General features: G+C 49.2%; 1 protein-coding gene across 6 annotated transcripts in view; it reads left to right on the forward strand.

The window, feature by feature from the left end:
- The window catches only part of Farp1 (FERM, ARH/RhoGEF and pleckstrin domain protein 1), a 263,579-nt gene that overhangs the window by 51,284 nt on the left and 187,235 nt on the right, over positions 1 to 25,060 (forward strand). For 5 of the 6 annotated variants that reach the window (XM_078016237.1, XM_078016241.1, XM_021729859.3 and 2 more), the window contains exon 2: positions 4,390 to 4,583. In XM_078016237.1, coding sequence (XP_077872363.1) covers positions 4,413 to 4,583 — 171 coding nt within the window. In that variant the 5' untranslated portion in view covers positions 4,390 to 4,412. Of the gene's footprint in view, positions 1 to 1,381; positions 1,520 to 4,389; positions 4,584 to 25,060 lie in introns of those variants that run through there. The other variant, XM_078016238.1, reaches the window with a different exon arrangement.

A 25,060-nucleotide genomic window follows, 5' to 3' on the forward strand; every position in this document is an offset into this window, starting at 1 on the left:
TCTGGAATTTTCCTCCAGGAGTCTCCCCAGAGCTTCCTGAACCCTTGTAAATCCTTTTATGTTTTTGTTTATGGAATCTGTCATTCTGTTACACTTTGTGAATTATGGTAACATGGGCAAAATTTTAATCTGTTGCACATGACATTTCCGGGGTGGGTGTTCATCTGTCTTTTTATTTATTTATTTTTATTTCCTGCAGCATCCTGTAAAGGCCCATTTTTCCACGAGAGGAGTTCTTTATCCACCAGCTCCTTGCAGGAGCCTCCCCCTTGGGCCAGCAGAGAGGGCCTGGCCCATCCTCATGGGAACCCTATGGGGTGTGTGTGTGTGTGTGTGTGTGTGTGTGTGTGTGTGTAGGGATCTTGCGGCCTCTGGGTTTCTCTTGCTTGCTGAGACTTGGGTGGTGAAGACGCTGTTCCTGACACTACCTGTCTTCCTCCCCTCACCTCAGCACTAGGCTGCTTCCTCCAATTGTGACTTGCCTGTGGGCTTCTCACTCCAAGCCACCTGTGCCCGGGAAAGGGACTGCTGCCCATCTACACATCTGTCATGTCGTTCCAAGAAAGTCATTGCTGGCTGGTGTTCTGCTTATTTTGGGGACCCAGGCTCTGCCGTTTTTGTCTGAAAGCCGCAGCCCTCTAAGCCTCTTGCTGCTGCTCTGTCTGACCTCCCCTGCAGCTGGGCAGCTCTTTCTCACAGCCTGTGGACTGGGGCTGCAGATGTCTTCGCTCTCCTGCGGGGAGGAGTTTGCATTTTTGTGTGTGTGCTCCTTATGGCTTTGGGTGAATTCCAAGCGGAAGTCTTTAAACCAGGATCTGATGGCCAGACAACTCTAGTTTTTCATCTTTTCTCTGCTGGTGAAAAAGTTTATTCCTTTTTGTTAACTTGAAGTAACTTTTCAAATCGAGCAAAGTAGTTTCACAAAGAGCTTTTTACTTTTAGGCTTGGGATGATCACGTTAGGGATAATGAAGCCTTGGTTTTGACGGTTCCTCCAGAGTCCAGAGGTCAGAAAGCGAATGGAGGGGAAGCCAGAACAGAGCAGGGGTTAATGTTTATACACAGGAGACCTTTAGGTTGGTTGGACTTGTTTACCTGGAGGATGACCCTATATTCCGGGCTTACCGGTTTTGATGCCAAACATCGATTGTGGTTTATGACTGAGCGTTCCCGCGATGTTCCCTTGGCATTCTTGGGATGCTGGGCTCAGGACTCGCGGCTGGGTTTATATTTGAATTAAACAGAACTTTCCATGCACAGTGACTGTTGCACACCAGCCGGGAAACAGAACATGTGGCATACTTTGTGAAAACGTCAGTACCCAGAAGTAGAAATGATACAGGCCTCGGGTCATTTGAGGATTACAGGAAAAGGAAGTTAAGGCACCCAATCTCCATTAATCATTAACTCCGATTTTTAAATGCCAGGGTACTAAAAATTTGTGTATGCCTCTGAGGGTCTTGGGCAAGAGGGAAAGAAAAGGTTCTGTTCACGGGATGAGGGCCTTGCTCAGTACTCAGGTAGGTCGGAAGATGCCTTGGCAGGGAAGGGCTCTGGCACCTTCTGGGGGGTGACATGGGACTTGGGGCCCCTTCCCTCTTGTCATCAGCTCCATGTCTGGTTGAAGCCCAGCCAGTCCGTGACCCTTGACTGAGTAGCAGCAGGCAGAGTGGCAGAGCCCAGCACAGAGGCCGTGAGAGGAAGGGCCAGACCCCCACAGAGGGAGGGGACGCGGAGGAGGCTCCCCGGGTGCAGGGCGCAGTTTTCTCTGGAGATTGCATTTATTTTTAATCGTGAGACATCAAACAGGAAACATATACAGAAGTAATTTTGCCTGGTTTATGACCATTTTGCGCCCCGCTGGTAATGACTGCATCACCCCTCACATTGGATTCACTGAACTAATGTGGGCGCTGTCTTCCTGGGCTCAGAGTTAGAGACGAGCAGCTTTGGTCTCAGCTTTCAGGACTACTTGGTGGCCCAGCACACACCAAGCAGGTTAGAAGTTGATTCCTGGTGCGTACTTAGGGCAGGAACAGGGACTTGCAGAGTGTTCACAAAGGAAGGAGCGGGTCACAGGAAAGAGTCAAGAGTGGTCTCTCCCAGGCTTTGGCCGCGGCGGTTGGGGGTGGAGAGTGAGCAGCAGGCACTCAGGCTCTACTGTCCCATGGAGGGACACATTTTTTAGGCCTGGGTGATTTGGCTGCTGGCCCAGGTTGTTGATGGGGCTCACAGGCTCTGTCCTGCTGCCCTGGGGCTGGCCTCGCCCGTGGGGCCCCGCCAGAGGATTCACCACCGGGAGGCTGGGCGCCTCCATAAGGAAGTTTCTGGGAAATTTCATGGGACTGGACTCTCAGGAAGAGGACGAGAGTGGGACGCCCAGCCGCTGGCTGCCCTGAGGAGTGAGCTGAAGGGCCCCTGTGTCGAGTGTGGGACGCGGGCTTGACTCTGTGCCTCACGCCTGCTGCCACACTGCTGGCTTTGTCACTAGGCGTCCCCTTGGCCCTCTCCTGTCCCCCACTCCCATCTTCTCCTCCTCCATCGTCCCTTGTGACTGGCTGGTGGGTCTTCTGCCTCCTGGTCCCCCTGTGTCCGTTCTGTTCACTCTCTGGCTTTCACTCACCCAGCGAGGTGGACTCTGCCCGGCCTGCGTCCAGCTCCCCCACCCCCCGCCCCCCGACAGCTGGGGACGTCCTCTGCAACCCCAGCCAGGGTCCCAGTCAGACCCACACCTGCCCTCCTGCCTGCCACCTCTGCCCTGCAGGGAAACTTTCCCATCACGGTCACCCTTTGCTCTCATCTCCTCCGAGTGGCTGGATGTGTGAGAAAAGGCGGGTTTATCACATCTCCCCCGCGTCCCATCCCTCTGTCCAAGCTGTCACTCAAGCACGTCGTTGGCATGGCTTTGGAAGGGACACCCCGGCTCCCGCCCTCTCATCTCTTTCTCCATCACCGATCCTCTGCAGGTTCTCTTTTCTAAGCTGCTTCTTCTGTCACGTGTCACTCTGGCCCCTCGTTGTCCTGTGCCTACAGGGTACGGGCTGCATGTCTCGGCTGGCGCTCGCGGGCCTCGGGGTCTGAGCTCAGCCTGTTTCCACGTGTGCCTCTCCTTCTTCTGCCCACGTGCCATCTCACTTCTGTCCCGAATCCTCCTCTGCGCTGTCCCTCTTGTGTGTCTCCTCTGTGCCCAAGGATTGCTCCACTGTTGAGACACAACTGCGCTCAGAGCCGCCTCCCCTCAGTGGAAGACTCCCCCAGCCTGAAACCCTCGTCTTCCTCGGAGGTCGCCCTCCTCCGTGTCCCTTCCTGCAGCCGTCGTACAAATGCGCCAGCTGATGGCGTGGTCTTTAGGGAGCCCACACGGAGCTCCCCTCTGCCGGGCTTTGTGCTTAGGTGGGTGTTGAGATGCAGAGAGTGTGCAAGATTGGGACCTCCTTTAGGGTCTCCATAGTGCCATGGGGGCAGGTAAATGGGCACCCCTCCCACCATGGAGCACGTGGGCTCCTCCACCATTGGGTGGCCTTGACAGAGCCAGGAGCACAGAGAGGACGGCGGCATGTGAGCTGTGAACTGAGGTGCAAAGCCGTGGTAGAGGCTTCCAGGTGGAGAAAGAAGGTGGAGAAAGAAGGCGGAGCGGTCAGCCAGGGACAGGTGCGCACGTGAAGCCTGGAGCAGAACCCTGGTGGCAGGCAGGGCCGAAGGCGGTGTGTCGTGGGAAAGTGGATTGTGCAGGGAGTGAAGAGAATTGTTTTGTGTGATGAGGAAGAAGCCAATCGTGAAGTTACTGTAATATAACAATTGTAACATTTCTATTGTAATAGAAACTCGAGAACCCTGCCTGTGTCCATGTGAGGTATGATCATTCCTTCATTCAGATTAGAAGCTGCCACAATGTGTGTTTTCTCCATTTATCTCGATAATTCCCACACCACTTAATACGTTACTGTGTCCATGCGAGGTAATTAACCGGCTAACGACAAGGCCTGGGCGTTGTTATCTTCTTCCCAACCCGTCTTATCGCGTAGAAAGCAGTGCTTCGCTCACTGTAGACACTGAATAAAATGTGGAACACAACTGAGTCTGTGGCATGAATAATTAAGAGCTGACTGTGAGACTAAGAAAAGAATAAAATATGCAGCAACATGCAAAAATATGCAGATGACTAAAAGATGCAAAAACATTTTCATGCCTTGCGTGTCTAAAGGTGACATTGCTGTTGAATGAACTGGAGGCAGCTACAGGGGTCCCCGTGTGGGGGGACAGGTGGAGAGCATGCTCGCCCTGGTGTGATTTGGAGAAATTCCCATAGTAAAGGGGAGAAGATGATAAGAGTTACTTAAGTAATTCTAAAGTCTCCTGATGGATTTTTCTTTCTCACTGCTTCCTGCAGATATTCCATAAGCTACTTTCATCATGGGGGAAATAGAGCAGAAGCCCACCCCAGGCTCACGACTGGGAGCACCAGAGAATTCGGGGATCAGCACCCTGGAACATGGGCAGAAGCCTCCTCCGACGCCTTCAGGAAAACTCATGTCCATCAAAATCCAGATGCTGGACGACACCCAGGAGGCCTTTGAGGTTCCAGTAAGTAGAGGGTGTGTTTGTGAACCCCAGGGTGTGGGCAGCCTTGGGTGGGAAGGTCTTTCCCACGTCTCAGACAGGAGGAGGCCGGAGAAGGTCTGCCTGTTTGGCTCCGACGACACATTCTTGTCCTGAGCAATCCAGTTTTCAGATTTGTGGATGAATTGCTCATGTAGTGATGTGGATGACCTTGTCACTTGTGTTTTCCTGACTTTCTGCACACACATATCCATAACTGTGCATGTGTATGTATGCACGATGGATCCTAGTTTAATTTGCTGATATCATATGCGATTTCTCTCTCATATAAGTGTTTACACGTGTGTGTGCGCACGCGTGTGTGTGTGTGTGTATGTCTGTCTGTCCGTCCGTCTGTGTCCCATTTCACTTGTGTACAGAGTTCTGGCAAGAAAAATCCTGAGAAATCCACTGAAGAGGCGTCTGTGTATTTTCATGTTGGGAGATCAGGAGAGACCATGTGCGTGGCCTTGGCAGGTGGGGCGTGTGGAGTGTGGGAAACCCCAGCACAGGCTCCGTATGGCAGCCTAGAAACACAGAGGCTCGTCGTCCCAGGGCCAGGGAAGGAATCATATGGTGGCCAGAGGCCAAGCACAGGGAGAGCCAGTGGCCTTGGCCTCTGCACCGATTGCAGCCCCTCGCCCAGGCACCTGCCCTGCCCACCTCGAGGCTTCTGCTGTTTCCTGAGCCCCTGCCTCGTCCTCTCCTGGGCCTCCTCCTCCAGTGGCTCTGCTAGAGGGTGAGGACCGCCACCAGCACACAGTACCAGTTACCTGGCGCAGCACGTTCGGGTCCCCAGGCCAGAGAGTACCTCATGTGTTGGGCTCTCCAGAAGCAAGGGTGGGTTTCCCTGAGGACCGTCTTCTCTGACCTGCTGTTAAGTGGTGCTCCTTGGACATTGTGAAGGGAGAAAATAAGTCCTGAATTCCATGCTGCCAACTTCAGACTTGGGAACACACCTGTTTTTAAAGTGGAGACGGTCTGACCATTATTTTGTTGGCTGGAGCGACTGAGGTTTAATAATTGCCATCGACGGTGGTAACCCATCATTTAATTGTTTATGGGATATAATTCAGTAAATTACATTTATTTCAAAGAACATTGTTCAGAGAGTGTGAATTAAGTGTCTGAGGGAAAGATAAACCTCACGATAGTCGTGTTTAAAACTGCCAAATTATTGCTCATCGCAAACAACCCTGGCCCCTTTCGAACGCTCTGGTGGTGGGATTCAATCTCGCAGTGACTTGGGGATGCGTTCCTAACAGTGAACCGAGCCCGTGCTGCTTTCTGGAATCATAAAGCACACTGAGGAAAGCACCTGCAGTGGTCTGGGAATTAGACCTCTGGAACCTGGGACCGCCCTGCCCTCCCCCTCTTCTCTCTTCCTGGCCACTGTTGTGGGGCACTTGGTTCAGGGTTTCCTGGTGGGGGCCATGAAGAGCCCGCTCTCTATCAACACCTGCTGCTGAATGGTGCTTCCAAACGGGATTTGGTCCGAGGAGCTGGCAAGTGCTGTGTGTTGGCCGCAGGGTCATTGTGCTGAACTTCACTGTGGTTCTTCAGTGTCCCCACACTGAAGAATGTCCAGGAATTCTTTATTCCTAGTTACTGTTTAGGGAGTCCCTGCTCAAGAAGTAGAAATAGAATTGTTTTCCTCTGTTAATAATTTTTGATGCTCTATTTTGCATTCTTAACCTCTCTGGAAGGAATCTTTCCTAGCCTCCCAATAAACTCCTGTGCATCCTTAAAGATCCTGTTAGTTTTACCCAGAGGCCTCCTCCCTGAGGCAGTGACTGTTTTTATCCGGGTGGAGCTAGGCTGCCTGGCCTCTGCTTTCTGCTCCATAAGAGGAAGAGGATGATAACCCTTACCTCCTGTTACAGGAGAATTTAAAAAGTCAGTACAAATAAAGTATCTAGAACAATTCTTGGCGCATCCTGGAAAGACAGTATGTACGGTTGGTGGGGCATTGATGTGCTTGGCCACTACAGAATCCGCGTTTCAGGCTAGGGACCTGCCTTCTTATCATACCCCTAGCCTCTAGCCTGGTGCCTGACTCATACTGGGCCCTCATTCAATGCTTGCTGAATGAATGTTAGAGGGCATTTATTTTACAGTAGAACTCAGTGGCATTGCTCGTTTTGACAGGCCTCATCCATTCATGTTTTATTTTTCTAGTTTGGTCAGAATGTTTCTTCTTGGCCCATGAGCAGCAGATGGTTTCCCTAACTGGCTGCAGCCAGTGTCAGCATTCCTGTGGACGGAGCGGATTCTAAATTGCTGCCTTGGGCTCTGTGAGAACAGCTCGAGCCAGGCCATCCACAGCTGGAAGCCATCAGGGCTGCCGTGGTGACTCAGTCACAGCACTTGGATTGGAGGACAGTGACTGCAGGATTGCAGAGACCCAGCTCCAGAATCGACTTGTTTTAAAATCTTGCTCCAAAACTTTTTTGCTGAGACCTCTCAAAGCCAAGTGTCTGGCCCTGGAAGCGTCCTCTTCGCCAGCGCCATCTGGGCCCCCGGGAGTGAATTCTCCTCGCTCGCTTGCGTGTGCGACACAGATGAGCAGGGCACAGGGCCAGAAGTCTCTGGAGTTTCCCTCTGGGGTCGTTCTTCTGTGAACCCCGTCCTCTTCCCCCGGGGATTGGGGATTGAGTGCACTGGGCCTCGTCTTCCTACTCTGCCTGCATCCACCTTTTTTAAAGTCAAAGCAAAAAAAAGTTTTAAGTGCAAATTCCCTAAATATTTCTTGGCACCAAGAACCAAATCATACCCCCCTGGTTGTTTCCATCATTATTTATAAACTTAAAAAATAATCACTATGAAGAGTCGACCTTTTGGAAAGCCAGGGCAGAGAGCGTGACAGTGTCCTCCGTTCTGTAGCCGGTTCCACGGCCACCTTTCCTGCTGAACTTGGACCGTCTTTTTGGGTACTTCCTCTGCTGGGAGGAAAACTCAAAAACAGTATTCATGGTGAGCTCTTGCATGGTGTTTTATCATCTCTGGGTGGAAGTGGTAAGACATGGTGACTCCTGGGCTCTGGAAGGGTTCATAGCACGTCCCCCTGCCAGGCCACCTCCACTGAGGTCCCTGAGAAGGTTTAATGTGCCCCGTCTTCACGACCCTCTGGCAAACAAACCTCGTTTCTCTGACATTTGTGGGGTGAGCGGATGGCTTCTTCCTGGTGTTTACTCTTCTCATCAGCAATGCTGTGTGGGAGGAGCGAAGCGCACAGGAGTGGAGTGGAGCCATGTTGGGCCCTTGTGCAGGCCTGGTCCTAACGGCACGTGGAGAAGAGGCTCTCAGGTGACGGGAAGACGCCCGTGGCTGCTGCAGAGCTGGCAGGGCTGGAGGGGGACAGTGCAGACCCTGCCTCCCCCCGAGCAGTGGCAGGAGAGCTCAGCTCCGTGATGATCATCTCGGGAAGTGACCCTTGCAGCCTCTTCTGGTACCTGCATCTCAGTGTCCCTTTCCTCAGGCGCCTGTGCAGCTTTTCAGGGTGGCAGGGCTCTTCTCCTGTGCCTGAGGATGGCGCATGGCTCTCCTTGTTCAGGAAGTCTGGGAGGGGGCAGCAAACCTTCACAGAGGGTCTGCTGGGCACTGCCCGGGGCGTCGGCTGCCCCGGGGTGACCTCCACCACAGCCGTGTGCTGGCTTCTGCGTCAGCCCCTCAGGACGGGAAGTCCTGATTGGTTAGTCTGCTCAGTGGTGACCTCCGACAGGGGGCTGGAGGGCTCCTGGGGGTAAGGCCTCTTGTTCACCATTTCTCCCTGCTCCTGAGGTGCCTGGCTCCCGGGGACACTCAGAGGGCGTCACTGACTGTCCACACTTCGATTCCGTTGTTTGGTTATCACAGTTTGAGAGACAGTGGGTGCTGTCCCTGGATACAGATGAAGGACCCACAGGAAGGCTCTCCAGCCACCTCCTCAGGCGTGGCTGAACGATGTCTGAGCTGCCTCCCCTTGTGGGACCCCAGGCTCCCCGTCCTACCCACTGTGGAGTGCCGCTCACGCATGTGATGTGGCTCAGGAGTCTGGGGACAGCAGAGATGCATGACAAAAAGAGATCAAGTTGACCTCTCAGGAACACTTACATATACAATATAATATATAATATATAATATACGATATTTATATATAATATAGCATACATATATAACGTACATATAAATATATAAGATATGTACATATGAAAGTGTCAACCAGTTCGTTGAAGGCCCAGAGGATCTCTTGGATTCCTGAGAGGAGTGACTGGTCTGCACGTCACTGAAGAGGCCATGTAGGTGCCGAGACCTAATTAGGAGCACTATAAAGTCAGGCCTTGAGTGATTAAATGTGGGTGTGCTTTATTACCTTTATGAAACAGGGCCTTCATTTCCTTTAATTCTCATGACACCTGGGGGGGCATTCGTGGGGGTCCCTTCTTCCCAGGGCTCATCTGGAGCTGTCTTCCTGAGCTTCAGCTCCCATGAAGGGATGGAGCAGAGATCTTTCTTTTTTTTAATACTAGGGATTGAACCCATCTTAACCACTGAGCCACATCCCCAGCCCTTTTTATTTAGGGACAAGGTCTTGCTGAGTTGCCTAGTGCCTCGTTGAGTTGCTGAAGCTGGCTTTGAACTCACAACCTTCTGGCCTCAGCCTCCCGAGCCACTGGGATTGCAGTGTGTCCACCGCGCTGACAGAGGTTGGTCTTTTTAAAGCCTCTCCTCTTCTCCTGGTGGCCCTTGGGGAAATCCCAGGCTTAAGCTTACCTGCAGCAACTGCAGGTAAAAGTGCTTGGTTTCTTCTTGGATTCTAACATTTTTCAGGCATCTGGTCTCCCTTCTGTTTCTCTTTCAGCCATCTTAGGCTGGGGGAAGCTGCTGCGCGTCTCTTCCTCTCTTTTCCTCCAAGAGGATGAGATGCACATTTAGCTAAAGGCCCTGGGGCGGGGACCTTCCTTTGTGAGTGTTCTGCTGTGGCTCTTCTGGAACCACCGTCCCTCCTGCGGACCTGACTTTGGTGGGAACAGCAGGTGTACATGCTCCGGGCTGCTGTGTGCGCTGCTGCATCAGAAGCTTTGCACGTAAGAGCTGCTGCTGGTAGTGGCGGAGGAGGATGGATCTAAATAAAATGTAATTGGCCATTTAAAACCAGAAGGGAGGCCTTTGTGCCCAGAGCAAGTGCCGCTGGCAGCTGCGTCCTCAGCCAGAGCGAGAGGAGGGGATATCACGTGTTCGCTGGGTTTTTCAAAACTAAGTTCACATTTCTCTCCCCTGATCAGTGTTGTTCTTGCCTCCTGTTGGCCAAGTTTCTGAAATAGTATTGATGTCCGCTGTGCTTTGCACGGGTCTCTCTGGGTTTTATTTAACTTTGAATGATAAATGGTGCTTGTCTGGGTCTAGCCTCCCGAGGTTAAATTGAAAGACTATTTTAATAGAATAAAATATTTTTTCCCCTAGAAACCATTCCAGCTCAATACAGCCAGCCTTCCTTTCTAGCTCCTTAGAAGCAAAGAGTCAAATTTAAACGCTGACCCAGAATGTTTGTGTGTGACCTTTCAACTTCAGTTCCAACTCCTGTGATCAAAGCGAGTTCTCCAGCTCCGAGATGATTGGAGTACTTCTTTAACAGCTGTTTGCTATTTTCCCCCTGAAAAAAGAATCATTCAGAAAGGCCTAATAAATACAAGGGATAAACTGCACTGAGGAATGTCCATATCTGACATTAAAATGGGCCATATCCTGAGAAGATGTGGCGAGTTGGAGAAGCTGATTATCCCCCCTCTTTAAATGGAGATCATCTTGTCTAATTATCAAGAACAGGGGGTACAGGCCCCTGGCCCTGCCTTCCTTGCCTGCCTGCTGTCTCTTGCTCAGTTCAGAGGCTGGGTGAAGCCGAGAGGAAATGTCCTGTGGAAAATCACCGTTCAGGCTGCACATGCCCACTGTCCCAGGAGTCGGTCTTTCTCCTGCCTTTCACTCTAAGCTTTATTTCCATTTTTGCTCTTTAGCAGAGCGGAGACCCTGCTTTCATTGTGGAGCTATTGGGCAGGTCAGACAGGAAAATGAAATAGGGCACTTGTGTCGGGTGGAGTATTGTTTCTTCCTTTCCTCGTCAGCCTTTTGCTGGAAGGTGAAACATTAGCCAAGCTAGACGTGTGTCCCAGGTGGCTTTGGGAAGACCTTCTCTGGGTGTTCTGAGTACGAAGGGCCCTTTGCACAGTTGGGATGAAACCTCCATTTCTTCTGAGTATCTTTCCTGCCATTTTTGTGGACTTCTATGCAGCTTCTCTGTGCTTTAGTTGGATTGGCTTTAAAATTGTGGAGGGGGAGTCTTTAGGTCAGAAACTGCACGCATTGTCGCCTTGATGATTTCTTGGTTTCCTCTGTCTCCCAAACCCTAAGACGTCTCCATTTTCCTAGAGTCGGGAATCTAAGGGAGGCCTGCATCCCACTTATATAGACTGGACAGATGGTTTCAGGGTAGGCCTAGGACGGCCGGACCCCTCTCTGGAAGTCCTGGCAGTATGGGCTGTGTGGGTCCATTTGAAGGAGACATTTCACTTCTGTATTTTAAGGTAAATATGAAAATATTGCACATACAAATTGTACTGATTTTTAAAAAACGATCTGCTGTGTTTCTATCATTTGTCTTCCGTTACTTGGAACATTTGAGTTGGACTTAATGGTTTCATCTCATAAGGTAGATATGGAATGATTTATTGGATTTGGGATTCTTCTTTTGTAGATAGACTGATCACATGAAAGAGCCATTCTATTAGTACTTTAAGAGTCTGGGGGTTCTGTTTCCTCATTTATGTGAACAGGGATTGGACCAGATACCCACCATGGGGTTCTGTGGCTCTTGCTCTGTTTTTTGGAAGGTGATCTTGGAAGCACAATAAGGGTTCCACAAATATTTATCAACAGGCTGGGCAAGGTGCTGCTGGTGATAAGAAACTGAATAAAAGTCACTGCCCTTTCCAGAAATCCCTTGCCAAGGGTCAGATTTTGCCAAGTCTGTGCATATATTATTGAGGAACAGGCACTCACAGTCCCAGCCTTTCCATGGCAAATGGTTTCCGGTATGACATGAAAGGACCCTCCCTGTGTTGCTGGGAGGTAGGCAGGGCTAGTGCCAGTTAGGCTTAGTGTAAGTGACTGGGGATGGGTCAGCTGTCTGGGGCTCAGGGCCACTCGGCATTAGGCGTCTATTTTATCTGCTCTCTTAAACTGTTGTAGACCATAAGGAGCCCTTAGGACCACACAACCCATCAGTGCTGGTACCAGTGACAGGTGCCCGTGGAAGGTGCTCCTAGGTGGGGAGGACCAGCTGGATGAGGCTGAGCCCACAGGAGGAAAGCCCAGTGACTAGAGGCCTTAGCAATGTCAGATGAGCATGGTGGTGACCCATAAGGGCTGGGGCCTGAGCGTCATAGACAGAATGTTGGGGAGCTGACAGGTCAAGAGAATCCAGGAGGGGGATTCATAGTACTGGGCATCGGAGTGGGTGACCACAGACCGTCCTTAGGTTCATAGCCTGGATGACTTGTTGCCGTCACCGAGGACCAGGAAACTTATGGGTGTCTTATGAGAAATCGGTACGATCTCCGAGCATTGCTGACATGGCTGATGAAAGAGAATTGCTCTGCTTTTAATCAGAAAGGAGAATCTGCAGTGGTTATCTAAATGGTGCCTTCCGGAAGGGACACAGGGCGCTCAGCGGCTCGTTCCGATTTGCTCTGCTTTGTGTTTCCTCGTGGCGTCCTGGTCTGCTCATCACCCCAGAGGCCACTCTGTTCCGCTTGCCACACCTGGGTGAAGACGGCGCGGTGCAGGCATGTCAGTCTGCAGCTTCAGAGGACTCTGTTCACAGCACGGGGAAGGAATGGGGCCACTGTGTTCCTCGCTCGTCGTTTTGTGTTGATGTCATTTATTGGTACCGGGAACTCTCACGTGCACGTGGCGGTGGTGCCGTCTTCCAGTGGCCCATCCGTGTGCACTCGGTCTGTGACACAGCAGGGGGGCTCGGTGACTTCTGGTCCCAACATACAACTGAACGTCTGGGGCAGTGACAAGCAAGACGTTAGGGAATCACCAGACCTTTCTTCTTTGTTCAAAGCTGAATCACTTTCCTACAAAGTCCTGGGTGGCTCCAGCAGTGTCGTCTCACAGTCGGGGGAACTGGCCATCCACGGCTCAGATGCTGCCTTCCTGACCACATCCCTGCCCACTGCCATCCGCTGATCTCAGCCAGATGCCAAGAGCAAGGCAGCTGAGGTCATCCCGCAGGGGGCAGCTGTGTAGGCAGGACATCCCTCTTTCAGGAGATGACCGAGACTCTGCCTCCTAGAAGACACGAAGGCCCCAAGGCTGGGCTCCCTGCAGCTTCTGCCTCTCTGGCCTCCCGCCCTCGGTCTCTCCTTCTGCCTTCCCTGAAGTGTCCCCTCGCACCATTGACCCTGTGCCACCTCCCACCCACAGCCATTGCGTCATATGGCAGGCACCACGAAATTCCTTTCATTGTGGTGATTCAATTTGCGGGTCATCTTATCCATAGAGTTCTGATGAGGAGGCGAAAGACAGTGAATTTCGGCAGTATTTACAGGTGCGTGAGATGGGCGGTTTGTAACACAGCGCCAGTGCGGCTGGGAACCGTCTCCTGCCTTGGCTGGCTTCAGCTATTCCGCATCCCACTCCTGGTAGCCATCATATCCAGGGAGGCCTTGCAGGGAGGGTGGTAGTCCCCGTCTGCTGACCACAGGACCGTGCCTTGCTCTCCCCTGTGAGCCCCTAGATCTAGGAGAGTGTGCACTGACCGGAGCGTTGGAACATGGAGATCCTGGCTTTTTTCTCACTCTCCCCTTCCTTCCACATTAGGCAGTTTCTCTCCAGGGCACTTCCTCCATTAGTGCCCGCAGCAGGCTTCTCCTTGGGAGCTCCTGAGGCACATGACAGCTGAAGAGAATAAAGTTCTAACTTTCTCCAGAAAACTCATTCAGCGGAGCGGAGACGCTGCCAGCTGCCCTTTGGCGTCCTGCCCGCTCTCTGTGGGGACAAGTCCCGTGGCTGAGCTTCCAGACTTGTTTTGGCCCTCTTGTCCGGCTCTCAAGATGCTGGGCCAGGGGCCTGGGGACTTGGTTTTCTTGGGGGCATTGTTTGGTGGCACACAAGGTCCTAGATGAGAACAAGGGTTTCTTCTCTGTGTCCTGTACCCACGTGAACCCCCTGGTAATGCTTTCCACAGTGGCACTGAGGTGGCGTTTGAGCTGTGGTCCCTGTTCCCCGGGCTGGTCACTCATTTAGCTTTGGCACTGGTTGCAGGACAGCTATTCTCTCTGGGGCTGTTGTAACCCCGTACCACACTCCAGGTGGCGGCGAGAAGACAAGTCCTGTCCTGTGGTTCTGCAGATCTGCAGCCTGCGAAGGAGGTGTTGGCAGCGCTGGTTCCTTCTGAGGTTGTGGGAGGAGCGTGCTCTGTGCTGTCCCCACCATCTTCTGCTGGTTTGTTGGTGATCTTTGATGTCTGGGTTTGGAGATGAACCACCCCATCTGTCTTTGCCTTCCCGAGGTTTTCTTGCTGAGTGAGTTTATCCTCATAGATAAGAACATGGTCCTATTAGGGTCATCGCCGTGACGTGATCCTAACTTGATCTTCTGCAAGGACCTCTTTTCCAGATAGGTCACATTCACTGTCTTTGGAGGTTGGGACCTCATCCTCTTTGGGGGGAGGGAGACACAACTCAACCCGCATTATATATATATATATCAACTTTCTTTCTTCTTTTTTCTTTTTAAATGAAACATCCTTTGAAAACTGCTCGGGCCATTCTTGGCTGGGACTTTCCCAGTGTAACTCACTTGCCCAGCTTTCTGCTGTGTCCCTGTGGAGCCAGTGCAGATGGGACATTTTCCCAGTGAATGGAGGAGACCAAAGCCCTTAAATTGCACAGATACTAGTTGCACTGAGAACTGAAGTCTGGGGCCCTAGGAGATGAAGAATTTCAGCTGCATGAATCAGTGAACTGTAGAAGGGGTTGGTTTGAAGTTATTTTTTCGCTCCACCTCTCTTCCCCATCGTTTTTTAGTGACTCAGGAGTCCTAGCTCACAGGTCACTCTGCAGTCCCTCCAGCCAGTCCCGTTGCATTTCTAACGCTGGCTCTGATCCTGGCAAATACCTAGTCTTTTGTTGTATCGGCCATGTTGAAACAATATCTTCATTCCCATATCAGCGTTCTCTCAGTCTTCAAGAAATTATGTCAGGGATCAACACTACTCACTTGAGAAATGCAAGTCGGAATCACAGTGAGTCAAGAATTCAGTCCAGAATGCATGTCAGAATTTAGGTGTATTAGGATGGTGGTTACTAAGGAAGAAAAAACAACAGAATAGAACATCACAAGTGCTGGCGAGGATCCGGAGAAATCGGGACCTTGCAGCCCTGTTGGTGGGAATGTACAGCTTCTGTGGAAATAGTATGGCACTTCTTCAAAAAATTAAATGTTACCATGTGATCTGGTCATCCTACTTGGAGGATATGTTCAAAAGAATTGAAAGCAGCATCTCGAAGGGAGATTTGCACACTTCTGTTCCCAGTGCCAGGAGGCAGGAGCAACCCAGGTGAAGTTCTTAGAGAAGCAAATTGTGGATGTTTGCATGCCAAACGGAGTATCAGCCTCCAGGGAAGGAATTCCTGACCTGTGCTGCAACATGGATGAATCTTACCTTAGGAGACATAAGTCAGTCACAAAAAGACAAATACAGTATGATTCTACCTATGAGAAGTACCTAGAGAGTGAAAGTTCTAGAGACAGTTTATTTAGGATGGCTGCTTGGGGTTGAAATGAGCAGTTACAGAGTTAGGGGTTAGGGTTAGGTTTCAGGTTCTGGAGACCAGTGTCACAGCAGAGTGGATGTACCCAGCACCACTGAACCGTGCACTTAAAAATGGTTAAGATGGTAAATTAAATTCCATGTTATTTTTCAAGATCAATAAAAAATTATGCCATGCAGCAATATGATTTGGGAAGGAGTTAAAGTCGCCCCGGGTGATTCAGTGGAGCATTTAAGTTTCACTAGTATCCGCTGCCTCATTTGGTTTTTATCTCCCGTTTATATATTATTATCATTTTATGGATTTTAACTTCCAGAGAGATGTTAAATTCCTGTAAACAGGGACCGGGTTCTTTGTGACCTCCCGGGCTGCTCCTGTTTCCTGTATATACCAGCAGTGAATAGTCTATGTGGTGGACATTTTTTTTTGTTGTTGTTCATGGATCCACTTGTGGAACCTCAGCAAGCCACTCAGTTCACCTCTAGTTGTATTATTTTCCAGTTTTTAGACTAAAGACTGAGAAGAGTTTGTAAAGGCCAAATTTCAAAATGATTCTGAAGTTATCCAAGGTGTTTGGTGTTCTATGTGAATTGTCCAGCTGAATAGTAAGACTTTGCAAACTTCAGAAACTTAAATCGTTTAGTAGTTACATGAAACTTGTCTTTGCACAAGCAAGCCAAGTAAGTAGCTTCTCCCTCCTGCTCTTGGCAGGTAGATCCTACAATTAAATATTGTTTTTAAGTAACGTGTGGCATTCCAAGCAGAGAGCGGCCCAGGCATTCCGTTTGGACCTTGCTCTAATTAATTCCCTGCAAGTTGTAGGTTTTCTTTTCTTTACCCTTCTGCCCACATCTCCCCCTCCTTTGGAAATACTCATCTGCCAGTGAAGGGAGAACGAATCAAGCGTGGTGTTTATGCTGCTGTGTAGTAGTATTTGGAAACCTGCAGCCAGGAATTTTTTGCAAGAAGTTTAAAAGTTAAGCTTTAAAAAATGTTAACATTTGGGTGAATTTCTCCATTTTGTAGGCCTTTGTATTTTATTCCAATCAGGAAGTCCCCGAGTGACTATGTAAAATACTGTTAATTGCGTAGCAGCAGCAGGACACCTCTGAGGCTGTTTTTGGAGGATGACGGTTACGCTACCGCAAGGAATAACAACCAGAGGAAGACGTCAGTTGCACTGGTGGAGAGCCATGGGATGTGGCGTATCTCACTTAAGTGACTGGGCCTCATTTATCTCTACTGTGTTGCCCATTACAGGTTAAGGGAGTACAAGAAAAGGTGGACCAAACAGACCATTTTATTATATGAGTGTTTTAAAAATTATTCACAAAGCAAGCATTGCTTAAAATCCAAGTTGTGATGATACATGACCACTTCCAAGCAGGTAGCATGGTGGTCTCTGTGCCCAGGAATTAGTCAATGCTTCTTATTTACCTTAGAGAACCAGGCACACCCCTCCCCAAGAGATGTGGGTATTATTGAAAAAAATTGTCGCTGTCCATGAGGTGTCATAATGGCTAATTTTAACAATTGCTTGGTAACATGGTAACTCTGAACGTAAAAGGTATCTTGGTACAAATTGTGAGGTTTAGTGAGAACCAAAGAACCATACTTGATCTTTTGAAGAAATTAACCCTAAAACTTTCTGAATCCCGTTATACTTTTCCCTAATTCATTCTGTGTTCATTGGGAAAAAATTGGGAAAATACATAAGTGCTTAAAACAAAACAAAACAAACAAACAAACAAAAAATACAAGTTCCCGTTATCCAACCAAGGGCAGCAATGGTCTAAGCATGTCCCTACAATTATTTTCTTTTCTGTATGCTCTTTTTTTTTGTTTTGTATTCTCTTTTTTTAAAGATTTTTTTTTTTTTAGTTGTTGATGGACCTTTATTTTATTTATTTGTATGTGGTGCTGAGAATCGAACCCAGTGCCTCATGCATGCTAGGCAAGCCTGTTACCACTGAGCCACAACCCCAGCCCCTTTCTGTGTGTTCTTCATTAAGAGTCTTTAGGTTTTGAGCAACTGAAAATACTTGTGGCCAGTGTCACCAGTGAAGGGAGCTGTGGCCAGGTTGTGTGGGCAGCACACCATGGTCCGTAGCACGGGTGTGACCATCATGAGCCAGGCAACCTCCTCTCATTGGTGTTCTCAAAGTATCTTTATAAACCCAGGAGGGACTGCACGTTGGGTGTTCCGCGAGGTACCCGCCTTGGGAAGCACACCTCTGTGTGTGGATGGAGGAAAGCTCTAAGGGAGGAGTCCTTCCAAAGGTGAAGGAAACCACACAGAAACTGCCCTGGGGCCAGCCAGCCAGGCAGGGGACCGGGGCGGTCCAGCAGTTCACCATGTGAGCTGGCAGAGTGAGGACCATCCTAAGTACAGTCCGGGCCACGCTGCTATTTGGACAGAGGACAGAATAAATCCTTAAGATCCAGGGAGGGATGCAGGGGGGAGGAGAGAAGAAAAGCCCTGAGCAGCTGATCGACAGTGAAGGAGGCAGTAAGGCTGTTCCAGGCCGGGGCAGCTCTTCCCACTTGGACCCTGTTGTGATCTGTGCCTAGTGGATCCCACGGAGCACATTTTTGTTTTCCTCGTAAAGAGCAAACCTCCCCCTTTGAGCTTCCCCCTTCTTGTTTTGCTTAGTTTCGTAACGACTGTGCCGGGGCCTGCTGGTATTCCTTCTCCCGTCTCGTCTGGTTGGCTCTTCTGTGCTCTGAACTACAGTTTGGTTTGCAGCAACCTCAGGTTCACCTGACTGCTGAAGGGGATTTGCTCAGATTTGTGGGAAAAGATTTTTATCAGAAGCAGTTTCCAGAGCTCCATGCTGTGAGGGTAGGCTTCTTAATTGGCCTAATTAATAATGCAGCTAACGATCATACACTTCCAAATGCATGTGTGGGGAGAATGCATTGATTCAAAGCTTCCACAGTGAATGATGTTTTCAGTTGTGTTCTCTGATTTTCCCAGAAGTAGTCCATAATGGTCTCCCTAATTGACAGAAGTTGAGTGAGAACCCCGTGAAGGCCCAGTGTGGTGTGCATTGTCGTTTAGGAGGCTCAGAAGTTCAAGGACCTCAGTTCGCAGACTCCTGGTCCTCCTGGGTCTGATGCTTGCAGGTGCTGCAGGTTCTGAGTGGGCAGTATTGCCTTGGGGTGGACCGACCGTCCAGCCCCTCTGAGGGTTCCGCTACCACGTAGAGCAGCAGCTGGAGGAAGATGTCAGCCATGCTGTGGAGAGTCATGGGCTGTGGTTGGGCTTTCCCAAGTTGTGATGGTTGCTACCTTGGCAAGGCATCTCCTTCAGCTCTTCTTACTTCTTCCATTGTAGAAATTTCTTTGTTAAAGTAGAAGCATTCTTCAACTTTCAGAGGGAGTAGAGTTAATAAATAGCATCCTCTGCTGAGTCCACCACCAGCTGAGACAGAGGCCTGGTATCCATGGCTGGTTAGCGTCCACTCTGTTCCTGGTAACCGTAGCCTTTGGGGAGGGCCAGCCGGATGGACGGCTGTCCTGAATTATTCTCTGCCCAGTGCTGGTGAACGGATTGGGCAGCCGCAAGTTCCCCTTGGTGAGAACTATCTAGAATGTGTACAGGCAGGACTTTCAGGAGAGGGACAGGGCTGAGCCCAGAAGTCCCTTGTCCATGAGACTCCCATCGGATAGGGCAGTAGGGAGGGACAGGGAAGAGGACAGGAGGGTCCTCAGCTGAGACCCTCCATGGGGAATCATGGTAAGAAAATGGGTTTAAATGTTGTTGTAAGTACTAAGAGGGCGGTTCTAGGTGAAGACAAAAGCTCTGGCAATCTCTACTCCATTGAATGAGGATATTTTGAATTTCTAAGGAATGACATGGATGATTCTATCTCTTATCATTTGTAGAAACTGATTGTGCAGCTTCTGCCCCAGCCTAGAGCTCAGAAATTCCTGGGATTTTCCTCTTCAGTGGAGTGCCCTGCTCATCCCTGGAAGGTTCAGGATGATGATTTCATAAGGACTCTTTTCTTATATTTCCTTTGTAATTCAGAAATGGAATAGCAGGGGGAAATCGCCACCCCATATCTTTCCTTGAGGGGTACACTTATGTCTGCGCCTGAGGATTTTCCCCCAGTCCGGCAAAGGTTGACGTCTGGCCCCCACGTTGTCCATTTACTAAGCTGTCATTTTCTTCCATCAAGACTCACCGGGTGTCAGCATCTTGGCTGAGATCTGCAGTTCTACACCCTTGGCAGGTCCAGTGGTTCCTTTTAAAAATTTCTTATTAGACCTTTATAATGCCACATAGTTGTTGGTTTCCTCCCGACAAACTCGCACGTTCTGTGGAATTCTGTTCGGTTCCAGTGTCTCTTAAAGGAAACTCGTGTTGCCTGGCGATTTCCTCTCCCCCCACCCTCATTCTTGTTCCTTATTGTTAGAGGGGTAGTTCCATCTTTGAAAACCATCAACTCACCAAGGAAGCTGGACTTTGATGTTCCCTAAGGCAATCGGGGAGTAGGGGATGTGGCCTGTTGGTCCCCGAGGGTCTCAATGAGTAAAAGAAGATACCCTCCGGCGTCAGAAAGAGTCAGAAACCCAGGGAAGGACACTTCTGGGCTTTCAGCTGGACCCTGGAATAAGAGACAGTTCCCAAGAGGACCAGCCCTTGTGACCAGAGCGGGGTTCGTCTCTCCTTCCACCGCTCCCTCTGGACCTCGGAAGGGGAAAATCCAGGGTGATCTCACTCTGCTACCACAGACACTGGAAGTCGAATTCATAAAACCTAGTCCTCTACGGCCCTCAATTTTTAATACAAACACCATTCCCATTAGAGAAAATGGGAAAATAGAGATGAATGGAAAAGAAAACTGCCCATCGTTCCCTCATTCAGAGGCTGTTGCTTTAAGAGTCTGATGTATTATTTTTCCCCTGATAAGGAAGACAATGACCTCCCTGCCCAAAGCAGCCTTCCATGTCCTGGAGTAAGGGCTTTGGGTGTTTGATGTAAATCTGCTGTAGGTTAACCAGCATCTTCTGACAAAGTCCTGCAAATGTTGCAAGGGGTTTTCCTTTTTCAATAACTAGAAATTGTCATCAACTTTCCAGGTCCATACATATCCATCTAACACATTCTTCTTAATAGCTGCATAATAGCTCATAGTTTAGAAAAGTCTTACCTTACCCAGTTAATTCCCTGTTGACAGACATTTGCAATATTGCCAGGTTATCATGCCACTACAAACAACTTTGTATGTAATTTTTATGTACGGAATTTTTATGAACTAATCCTCTTATTTCTCCAGGATGAGCATACCGGCAGACTCAAAAAAGCACCAGGCCTAGATAATTCACAGCCAATCTTCAAAAAACAGATACGTTGTGTAGTCTTAGAAATAGATACCAGGAAGAGTGGTGCCTGCCTATAATCCCAACAACTCAGGAGGCCAAAGCAGAAGGACTGTGAGTTCAAAGCCAGCTTTAGCAACTTAGCGAGGCCCTAAGAAACTTAGCAAGAGCTTGTCCCCAAATAAAAAATAAAAATGGGGCTGGAGATATGGCTCAGTGCTTAAGCATCCCAGGATTCCATCCCCAGTAACAAAGAAAAAAAGAAAGAAGAAATGTATAAGCACAAAACCTAACAAAGATAATATAAAAAGGGCAAGTATAGGTCAGTTTTACTGATGAATGTAAGAGTCACAGGTATAAACAAAATGTTAGCAAATTAAAGCTATGAGTGTTTTTTTTTTTTTTTTTTTTTTTTTTTTTAACAAAGAGTATGGCCAAGGTTTTTTTCCATGAATGGAAGAGTGATTCAGCACCAGGGAAGTTTTCAAAATTATAAAGAAAAAAATTAGATGTTAAAAAAGCCTATAATTGCTTATAGCCATGGCTTTTAGTATCTGAGTAAAATAAGAACAGATGGAAATTACTTAAATAAGATGAGGACTAATTGCTAAAATCCAGAAGTAGATATTCAATTAAATGGTGAAATGCAAATCCATTCTCATTAGAACCAGCCAAATATACAGTTGTCCTCTAGTACCACTATTATTTAATTTTAAAGATTTTAATTTATACATTAAGAAATGGGAAAGATTGGGGGGAAAGAAGAAATTATTGCAATTTTCAAAGGTTTTTATCATTTATTTAAAAAAAACCCAAGATCATCTTTTAAATAATTTTGGAAATAATAATAAATAATTTGATAATTTGGATAAGTAACTAAATAAAACAAAATTCATAGAAATTATCAGCTTTTCACACACACACATGCACATACACACACTAATCAGGGATGGGATAAAGCTCAAAATTGTGATCAGAGAAGATATTTAGAAAAGAACTTAAGTAGGAAGGTCCATGTCTGATAAGAAGAAAAGTATAAAACTTCATGGAAGGACTTAAAACGAGATCTGGGGGGTGGAGAAATACATCCTGTCCCTGGATGGGTGGCCAGGACATATACTTCTCACCAAAGGATTGTACATTTGATTCACTTCCAGTGAGGAGTGAATACTAGTGGTGGTGGTGGTGATGATGGTGATGATTATCACCATCATCATCATCATCATTATTTGTGTGTGTGTGGGGGGGAGTTGGAGAACCAGGAAAAATGATTTCGGTATGTGTGGAAGATAAATGTGTACATTTTTGAAGGGTGTGAACCGTGCTTTGCCCTTTCAGATGTTAGAATTTCAGAGCCAGCCCATTAAACAGCATGTGCTGGCACAGAAATGGAATCCAGAGTCTAAGTACATATGGGGGAAATATATGGTAAAGTGTTCTTAGAGTGGTGGGGAAAGAATGCCTTCTTTGATAAATGGAGCTGGCACGCTTCACTATCCATTTGGAAGAAAAAAATTCAGTTTTTCCATCTTACACCAGATACAGAAAAAACTTTCGGATGGATTAAAAGATCTAGGTCTGAATGTAAAAATAAATAAAACATTGGGAAAACACTTGGTGAACTATTTATATAGCCTTTGGATTACATAGGAAACTCTGAGGCCATAGGAAAAAGATAAGTAACACGTACCTATTCACTCATTCAGTCTGCTTTTCCTGCTAGAGGAAACTTGGTGGGTTCAACCTAATTTGGCCGACTCTCTGCCCACACCCAGGGCTGGGTTTAGCTAGGACATGTTGGCTCGGCCTAAATTGTCTGTATCTATGATAATTACTTCTCCATGCTACCAGTTTCTCACCAGTGCCCCTTTTCATGTCAGTAAAATTTACCATGGGTCACAGGTCCCTGGAGGGATGCAGTGTGTGACCCCTGTCATTGGGAGATTCCATTAGTATCTGGGGGCTGCAGCTGCGCACCTTGGAGCCGGTCGAGTAGGTGGTGGATTTGAGGATTCAAGCTCCTTTTGATGTAAGAAGGAATGCTGTCTCCCTCCTGCCCTCCAGGTGCCCTGGGCACCTCGCTGCATTCACTCCTTGCTCCTCTTGGTACCGTGGACCGGAGCTACTCATCTACCTCCTGGGACCATCAGTTACACAGCAGGGTTACCAGCGCCCTCGATGGCCTGGTTCAGCCTGACTTTAAATTCTGTCTGTTCTTCTGCCTTCTTTGCTGATGATCCTCATCAGTCGTTCACTTCCAGACTGAATCCTGATTTCACGGTGAGGAGGAGACTTGACGTATGTCCATGTATTTGTACTTAAGTGTCTTACTGGACAGTCGGGATTGAGCTGCTCCTGGGCCAGCTCTCGGGGGTGGGGGGGGTGGGGGGGTGGGGGGGGTGGGGGGGTGGGGGGGTGGGTGGGTGGGGGATGGGTGTGTAAGTGCAGGAGGAGGGAGGGGCCGGAGTAGGCTCAGCCGAGGAATGTGTCTGATAATATTTGTCCTTTTCGCCCAGTAATTCTCAGAATACCAAAGGTACTCTCACAAAAGCATGCATGTATGTACATATACACACTCGTTTGTGCTGTAGAAAAAAATGTAAGCCCTAATTACTTGGCACCGTTCCTTGAAAATAACGAGCAGTTATAATTTCAGTCCCACGTGATTCCTGATGCGCACACTGTGAGGTATCCAGAGAGGTGCTCCTTCCAGCAGGTTGTGGAGGGAAGCAGTCGGGACACGTACTCGGTTCTCAGGGTGGGTGGGTGGGTGGTTCTCCCACTCTGGCTCGTATCCCTGTTCTCCAAGGCCGTGTGCGGGGAAGGCAGTCCTGTTCCAGGTCGGGCCCAGCGGAGCCAGTGCCCCCCGTGACTGCAGTCCCTGGTATCCCCAGCCCCTGACTTCTGTCCCTTCTCAGGCCCTCTCAGGACTGCAGCACCCACTGTCTCACAGTTCTCCAGGAACCATCCCTGGTTCAGGGACCGAACCAGCAGGAAACCAGGCCCTCCGTGGGGGTGCGTGGGAGGGGCTTCTAGGCTCACTTTGCTGTGGGCCTGGGTGCAGGTGTGCCTTCTCCTCTCCCCGCCTTGTGGCTTTCTCGGTTCCTTCTGTGAGCTGAGGATTCTTTGTGAGCTCCCAGAGAAGAGTTCTGTTGAATCTTCTGCCTTTTAGTTGCTTTTCTTCAGCCTCCTCCTTTGCTCCTCTGCGACTTGGGCTCCTTCTCCATTTTCAGTATCAGAGAGGGCCGGCCTTGGGTTGGCCTGCTCTTTTCTCTCCTGCCTTCTGCAGCAGCCCTGCCTTCTCAAGGGACATCCATGGGGCACGAGGGCTCAGACTGGGGAGGCGGAACGTTGGGGTGTCAGTAGCTGAAGGTGCTACATGCAGTTTGGTTAGAGTCTTATGTTTCCGGGTGAATGGTGACAAGGAGGTGTGCTTCCAGGTGAGGCTGAGGCTCCTCTGGGCCTTCCAAGCTTCTGGAGTAGCCTCCCTCTGGGTGGCACAGAGCAGGGCCCTCTGGGTGCAGTTAGGGTGCAGAATAGCCCGAGTCTGGCCCTTCTGTAGTCAGCAGCTGGAAGGGCAGAAGACTCAGCGCCTGGTGTTGGAGTGATTCATGGTTGGGACACTGTGGTGTGGCCGTGAACTTCCAGAGTGGGCCCTGCTTGTTGTCATGAGGTGCTGTGAAGACATGGCTGCCGAATCAGAACCGGAAATATCAGCATCTGACTTCCGAGTCTGTGGTTGCTGGCTCCTTCCCACTTCCTGGCTGTCCCTCAACTCCTTTAGCAGCATGCAGGCCCAGCTGCATGAAGACCTCAGACATCGGTCCCTCACCTAGTGGGGCCGCCTCCCTGCCCTGCCTCTGTGGCTCTGTGCCCCCACTTCTCTTGGTTTTGGACCTCTATTTTCTTGCCAGTTGCAATTAAAAAGATCATTAAAGAACAGGGTCCAGGCTTAGGAATGTAGCTCAGTGGTAGTGCGTGTTTACCATGTGCAAGGGCCTGGTTTTGATCCCCAGCACCAGAACACACACACTCACACACATACACCCCTATATTTATACTATATCTAGTATATAACACATACACACACATAATTAATTAATTTATTTATTGCGTATCCATCCATACATTGAATGTCATTGGTGGCTTTTAGGGGTTGGGCATGTTGCGGGTAGCTAGTCTGAAATCCATCAGGGAGTGAAACTCGGCACATCTTTGAAATGCTTTGGAGCTGCAGGCATCAGGAAATGACAAAGAGCCTTCTTCACACAGGTACTTTTCTTCCTACAGGTGTGCGTGTGTGTTGTGGGGCTCTTC

Source organism: Ictidomys tridecemlineatus, chromosome 6 (genome assembly GCF_052094955.1).
Source record: "Ictidomys tridecemlineatus isolate mIctTri1 chromosome 6, mIctTri1.hap1, whole genome shotgun sequence".
NCBI classification, from domain to species: domain Eukaryota; kingdom Metazoa; phylum Chordata; class Mammalia; order Rodentia; family Sciuridae; genus Ictidomys; species Ictidomys tridecemlineatus.